This window comes from Galleria mellonella, unplaced genomic scaffold (genome assembly GCF_026898425.1).
Source record: "Galleria mellonella isolate WM207_F2 unplaced genomic scaffold, CSIRO_AGI_GalMel_v1 utg44, whole genome shotgun sequence".
NCBI lineage: Eukaryota > Metazoa > Arthropoda > Insecta > Lepidoptera > Pyralidae > Galleria > Galleria mellonella.
Window position 1 is genome coordinate 1,328,297 of NW_026442100.1, and position 7,972 is coordinate 1,336,268.

General features: G+C 31.0%; 1 protein-coding gene across 1 annotated transcript; it reads left to right on the forward strand.

Annotated features, from left to right (window-relative positions):
* The first annotated feature begins 121 nt into the window (after window positions 1-121).
* Window positions 122-4,034, forward strand: LOC113518998 (uncharacterized). Its single transcript, XM_031907167.2, has 3 exons — window positions 122-219; window positions 2,039-2,246; window positions 3,744-4,034. The coding sequence occupies exons 1-3, from the start codon at window positions 151-153 to the stop codon at window positions 3,920-3,922; spliced, it is 456 nt and encodes a 151-aa protein (XP_031763027.2). The 5' UTR covers window positions 122-150; the 3' UTR covers window positions 3,923-4,034.
* The last annotated feature ends 3,938 nt before the right edge of the window (window positions 4,035-7,972 follow it).

Sequence of the window (7,972 nt, forward strand, 5' to 3'; positions counted from 1 at the left end):
CCCCTATTATCTAGTTAATAGATGAAATTTACGCTTAATCTATGTTTTACACGCGTATTACGTAAATGATTATTCAAAAGTAATTCAATAGTTGGCTATGGGTATAAGTATAGGAGGCGTTTTACGGTCATTCATGGAAATCTATCGAAGATGGCTGAAGTGCGACCGTGTTTATTCTTGCTAGTGATGATTGTCTCCCAACGGTTGGTTACTGGATCGGTGTGTTACTTATTTATTACTAGAACCTTCTATTTATACAGGATAATATTTTATAACATAATCTGTGAGAATAAAAATGGATAAATTACTTATTTTTATTTATCATTACTCTTCACTGAAAAATTTAAATAAAATATTCATATTTATATATTTGTATATAATCTGTCTACAAAAATCTATTGTATTTATATTAATTTAAAAAACTGTTCATAATTCTATTGAGTATATATTTAACTAACAAAAAACAAATAAGGAAACTATATTATTAGATAACTAATAATTATATTGGTACATATTAGTAATTATAGGTTAATACTAATATATTTCATTCATAAAACAGATAAAAAAATATTTAATTTTTTTTTCAAATCTTCACTATGTGTGTGTGAATAATATAATGTTGTCTTTGGTTAGTTTTTCCTTCGAAATACGGAACTGCTAACGACAGATTAAAGTTTAGTCGGGAGTCTTATTGGAGGTCGAAATCTTATGAAATACTTTTTGTATCAAGATTAAGGATGTCACGTAGTAAATGATAGCACTTAAGATTCTTTTTCTACGTTTAATGTCTATTACGTACGTATAAAAAACTTGATTTCTATTACAATAAAAGTATTTAGAAACGATTGACCTAGCAATTATCTTAACGATCTATTCGAATAATTTAAAATTTTGCAGATAAAAAAAGAATTTTCCAAGTCAGTGTATACAATATTAAAAGACTATGAGGCAGTTAACATTAAAAAAGAACTAAACAGACAAAAAGTCCGCTTTGTTCTACTGTCTGTCGTGTAATAGATCTAAATCGTAGAACTATACGAATATAATCAAAAATACATCCGAATAGAGAATCTCAATAGAGAACAGCAATATCTTTTAGATAAAAAAAAAATTATAATGTAATATAATTTCTCTATGTCATATTATAATAAATATATTAAATAAATAATTTTAATGAAACAAATTTATTTATATTATCTCGATAACTGAATCTAAGTAATTTGTAAATGCAAAAAATTTAGGTATATAATTGTTATGAATATACAATACCCAAAGATTTAGACAATACCTATGTCTACATAAAAATCTATTACTTTATGTATAATGACATAATACGACAACCACTTCTACAAGTTCAAGAGGCGACATTGAACTTTCTTTTAAAATATATATACATATATTTATCACTTTTCGTTTGTCGTCATGTAGGGAATACGAGAATCATGAAATTAAGGGAGTCAGTCCTGGGCAGTCAGTAACAGCAACTTCAAGAAAATAGTTATTTAAAATATAAGATTAAAGACGGAGGAATAGCTGATTTTATATTTTACATAATAACAATACGTGAAAAAACGGACAAAACAATTTGTCATGTTATTGTCACGGTGTCTAATTTAACATTGAAATATTTCCTATTCTGCATTCAAAAGATATATCTTCTATAAACCATATCTAATCATATACGGCAACGCATGAGGGGTATCATGGGCGAAACAGTATACTCTGTTATGTTCATGGTACTGCTCATGTCTATAGGCGACGGTTACCACTTTCCATCAAGTGGGCCGTCAGCTTGTTGGCCATTCTAAGTTGGATAAAAATATATATATATAAAATAATAGCTTGTTTTTGTAATGTTAGATATTTAATATTTTAAAAGTAATATTTACTTAAATACAGTTAGATATAAAGTTACCTATTTCAATCATATATATGGACATGATCTTGTTTTCTACCATTTGTTGTCCATTAAAAATTTTTTTTTTACTACTAACTTTGTGATTTAAGGTATGATTACTTATAACATGTTCTTTTACAGCCATCAGGAAGTTCAGTTTTATGTAACTTATTTTGCGACGATGACGATTCATCCAGTGATGACGATTATGGCCTCTTAGATGTATTACTCGATCCCTGCTTCGCCTGTCCAAGTGGGTCATCAGATTCTGATAGTAGTCCATCAGATTCTGCCGATGAAGCCGGTAGTACACCCACTAAACCACCAGCACCGCTCAACCTGATGATACGTAAGTATTATAATTTTGTGTAAATATTATATATTATCATTTTATTTAACTTTATTTTTATATTATATCAACCATTAACTGTCTACTGCTGAACATAGACCTTCTTCATAAAAGGAGTTTTGCTAGCAATTTTTGTTGTTTTGCTGTGATGCTAAACTAAATATAAAAAAAAAAAACGATAAATTGTGAAATTAAACAAATTTTATCGACCAAATTACACGTAAGTTAAACCGATAGTTATTCCATTTAAATATAAAGTGTACTCGCGAAATTTTTTACAGTAGAACGAACATAGTGACGCGAGATTTTTATACATGTGCCATTTATATTAATAGGTCACAGTAATCCTTTCCCGTGGGTTACGTAAGAGACAACTTAATAGTCGAGGGATGGACAACAGCGTCACTCTTAAAACATCTCCAAAAATCTAGCTATAGTTGCTATCCCGCCTGACAAGCATGGCAGCTACTAGCAAACCCCCAATGATAAATACAAGAAAGATATGACTTCCAGTTTTTGGGGTTAAGTTCGTTCTTTATGGGGAGGCTTATGTTCAGCAGTGGACAGTTAACGACTGATAAATAATGATGATGAACAATCACTTTCTTCTTTGTTTTATTAGCAATTATATCTAACAATTAATAATAAAGCTATTCTCTTAATCTACCGACTGCTGCATTTCGTGTTAAACAAAAGCCAACAGTATTTTCCCCGAGTAAGAAGAACGTGAGATTCATTGTATGGCGAAAGTCGCTTCTTTTTAACATTTTGTAATTATTATTGGTACATATATTTATTCACAGAGCAAGTATAATTACTACGTTATCCAAGAGTAGGCTTTTTTTCTTATGTATATGAAACTGAAAAAATAATTTATATAACTATTTAGATTAATTAACATAATAAAATAAATCAATATTAATAATATTCTATAAGTAATTATAATATATCTCTCTTTAAAATTATATAAATTATAGGTGTTATAAAAAGATCAGACACTTTATAATATAAAATTTTCAAATTTATTGTAAGTAAGTACTACTTACCATTTGCATAGATTTCAGTGAAACATTTTTTGTTCGAAGTGACATGGACTTATAAAAACATCTATTTACAAAATATGTTATCGTCCTCCGTCAGTGTTTTTAATCATTTTAAAATAAGAATGATAATAAAAGTACCAAGTACTTCTTATTCTTATTTTAAAATGTAAAATCAAATGTTCAAATCCGGCTCGAAGTACCAAAATTTTCTGTCTTGTCCAATAATATTGATATATATTGATTGAGATATTTAATAATGTTAAATATTTCCAGTACTTTATGGTGATATTTTAAATTCGGGAATTTTTATAAAATAAACCCGAATACTAACCAATATAATCCAGATGGAAATTGATACCTAGTCTTTTTTATTTTTAATTGAATAACCTTTGTGTTTGGTCGAACTGAACAGTCGATATTAATTTTGCTTTTTTGCGGGCAAAACTTGTTACAGCACCAGCCAACGGCCTCAACGTGTCCCTAGAAAACATCGGTGGTTCATGGTGGTTGAATTTATTCCCATGGGCTGGTGGATCCTCTGCAGAAGCGACGACGCCTGCAGCAACCACTGCTGCTCCCGCTGCCACTACGGCTGCTAATGAGACTGAAACCACAGCCGCACCGGCAGCGTAAAAAAAAAGAAATTAAATTATTATTAAATATTGTAATAGTTTATTATTATTTTATATTAAATTAATTATTACGAGTATTATTAAATAATAGTAATAAAGTAAAATATTATTAACATATCTATAAAAAATTTACTCCTATTACCTGAAAATAAATTTAAATATATACAAAACAAAAAATTTAAAATAATTTTACAAATTTTGAAACGGAAGGACGGAAAGACATATGAAGGAAGCTAGTTTAAGACAAAGTATAGCAAGTAGTTAATAACCCGTTCAAGAACTAGTTCACCTTCCATAGTGCGTGACGAAATACTCGTGTTACATGCAAACGAGAACTATAGTAATGTCGATGTACTGCGTCACAGCAATGCATCGTTTTCAACGACAACTGCACGCGAAAACGATACTGTTTGTCTGTTTGTGAGGTATTCATAATAAATATCATAAACAAATTCTCAGAAGTCGCGCTGGGTACAAGAAATATAATATTTGATGTTGCAAATAATATACTAATAGTAGTAACCTAATACTTCTCAGAATCACGGATTAAGATTTTGTTTAAAAATCCGTTTCCACTTTAGATAAAACTAACATAAGACCAACATGTTCCTATCAATTGGAATGAAGTTTTCAGTTTGATATTTCTAACGATTTAGTCTGTCAATTTATAGAACGGTTAGTTCATCTATTGGTACAAGTCTATTTATTATAGAAAAATTGGCACCCACTAGATTATATTCTTCGAATTGGCTTGCTCTTAAATTGCTTTTAAAATATAAGCAAACAATTTAAACCAGATTTTGGATGACATCACAATTTTAATGGATAAGTATAATACAAATCATAAGCTTTTGTTAGAAGAGGCTTGACGAATCAAGCGAAAATAAATCAATTATAAATTCATTTTAAACAACCAGTTGCAATTCAATATTGTACTTATAATAAAACGGATGTTATAACACTTCATATTACATCGATGTTTATGTATACTTGTTAGGAACCTGCTTACGTCGACAACGAGTGATGTATTTTTAAAAATCGAATAAGAGGATTAGTTTCGAAGAAATTCAGTTCATTGGTACAATGGCCAGATCCTTTTAAATTGATAAAACCCGGATTCACGTCAGTCAAGATTTTGTTAAGACTTTTTATCAGGACGTTCAAAAAGATGCATTCTTTATAATACATAAAAGTTCAATAAGAAGTTTAATGAAGCAGCAGCTGCTATCATTAACATTGGTAACGTAGCATACTAATTGATTTTACTTGTCAAATTAAGTCTATTCTATATATATATATATATATATATGAACTAGTGATATTGTATTTTTTTGCAGCTTCTGTTTATTAATATTGTTACTAAGTATCACTTATTTAAGTAAATTTTATGACTAAGAGCTTTGTTGTCATATCGAATTTAAAGAGGAGTTAAAAATTTACATGTAGTAGACTCTTACCACGATAACCTATTTAATATTTAGCAATTTATTTTGAGCTAACTTTTCAAAATATGATGTTCCAGATATGAAAGTATATGCGTTGTCACTCAATACAAAACACAGAAACGACGCCCACTTTTTGTAAGCACCTTTCCTTTATGTATCTTACGATGTCAAAACATCTGAAACAACACAACAATAAATGAAAAAAAAATGCTTTTTATACAGAGAGATCAGACAGTTATCAGTGTCTAGTGAATTTATTGTTTATGAAGTATCATTTGCGAAAAACAAATCTAAATATGTTTTTGAAATGGCATGGATATCATATTACGTACACACAAATAATACAGGTGAATTGAGAACGACTACGTTCCATAGCTGTAACAGTCCCTAACTGTCTAATGCTGAACATAGTCCCCCCATAAGGGGGAGGGGGTTTTGCCAGTAGTTGCCACGCTTGGCAGACGCGTTGGCAACCGCAGTTTAACTTTCAGTGATGTTTTAAGAAGGACCTCTTCTCTCTCTCCCCTTCATAGCTCTCTTAGTTGCCTCTTATGACCTCCACGGAGGAAGGAAGGGATGACCTAATCTATGCAGGGACCTACACGGCGTTCTATAATACATAATATTTTCTAAATAATTTATTGCGAAATTTTACTGGATACTAATAAATAGCTTTTGTAATACGGTAAATGGTAAGATTAGACACACATATTTTTCATAATAGATTGACGTAGGTACTCGCTTATTTATTTTAATCTACATCTGTTTCATAAATGTGTTACGTGGTCAAGAATATAAGAAATTAGTAAATATTTATGAACCATATTCTACTATTTTGTCCACAGCTATCCTATAATATAATGAAGCAAAGCATTCCTATAAGTATCTCTTATGCAACTTTTTGTCTGACCCATTCATAAAATAACTTCGCCCATTATGCATCCATCATTCTGTCTTATGATAAGAAATTTAAATATGGTTTCCACGATACAAAAAAACATCCAAACATTATACGCATTTTATGACGTCTATTGTATTGTCATCTAGATTAAATTAATCTTTATTAATAGACAGTAAGATTGATATGAATACGGAGCTACGTATTCCATTACTTTTTTAGACTGAAGGCCTGTTTCACAGGTTTTTGCCCCCAGAAATACTATTTTGATTAATATTTTGGAAATTAATACGTAGAGATGTCTTTTTCTTAATAGGTGATAATGGAATGGTAACTCCGCCTGCACTAAAGGTATACGGAGCACCAGTGAAGGATGATAGGTGAGAATAAAAAAGCAAGTAAGATAGCCCATCGTTATGAATACACCTAGAATTCAGCACGATGGTTTCCAGGGGGAACCGCGTGGAGGTCAACCTGATAGGCTGCTGCTAGCAATAAGTCAGTTAGACCCCATTACTAACAATCCCTTTCCTCCCACCCCGTTGAGAAGTGTTGTCGTCTAACTAATCTATACATTTTACTGTAGAGAGTCAGTAGCTGCAGATGCTTCAGGACCGTTCCTTATGCCTTTCTATGGGGGAGGCTTATTCAACAGTGAACAGATAATAACTGATATGATAATGGCCGTGTGGTCCCGGCATAGAATAGGCCACCCCTTCCTTTCCCGTGGCTATGATAGAAGGCGACTAAGGGAGGGCGAGAGATGTGCAGCAACTTCCTCTTAAAACATCTCTAAAGCTTGCAACTACTGGCAAAATCCCTTAGGGGGAGGCTTATGTTCAGCAATGGACAGTTAAAGGCTGATATAATGATCATAATCTACTTATCTACACACCAGGTATCTTACGAGATAGTCTCGTCCTCTACTAAAAGACAAAATAAGAAATATGTGGTTAAAGAGAATGAAAGATGATACATATAACACTTTAGTTACTTGGTGGTAAAAGCTACATTATAGTTGCATTCTCACAAATAGACTAATAAAAATAACAATTTTTAAATCTGACATTCACCGAATAAATTCTTATAATATAAGTAAATATATAATAAAGTAAGCTTATATTCAACAGTAGAGAGTATTCGAAACAATGGTGACGATAATGATATAAAAGTTTTCGTAATAAACCGAAATTTAATTTTAGGTCGTCAACCTACTATAACAAATAATAAATTTATATAGGTCAATGAATGATACCGAAATGATCACCATATCATTCTTTTTGCAAGTCAATAGCACGACGTATCCCTAACTTAATCCCATCACAACGTTTCTGAGAATCAACGTATACGAGAATAGCCTTTCTAATTAGCTGTTTAGTGCTTTATAAATAAAAAAAAAATGCAATATAGCGAAGATAAATTGCTCACAAAGAAGCTGAGGAGTCAACGACCAGTTGATTGCTTGCTGTGTATGTGCACCGGATGCCCTTCAAGAGTTTAATTAATGTTTCTGTTGCAATATTAAAACTGTTTGTTTGTACTAAATACTGAAGGGATGAAAACCGTAATTGAATATATTCTTCTGCTTTCCACGACTACGTCCACGTGAATCAGTATATGTATAAACAGTGTATCCTATGTGCTAAGTTACGACATTGTAACCTTCAAGATAAGAGTCTTAGATTGATCTTTTCTTCTATAATGTAAG

Excerpts from the sequence above, each read along its gene's own strand:
- LOC113518998 (XM_031907167.2), top strand. The coding sequence starts at position 151 with ATGGCTGAAGTGCGACCGTGTTTATTCTTGCTAGTGATGATTGTCTCC. Across the intron at positions 220-2,038 it reads AACGGTTGGTTACTGGATCG|CCATCAGGAAGTTCAGTTTT; the intron begins GTGTGTTACTTA and ends GTTCTTTTACAG. Across the intron at positions 2,247-3,743 it reads ACCGCTCAACCTGATGATAC|CACCAGCCAACGGCCTCAAC; the intron begins GTAAGTATTATA and ends AACTTGTTACAG.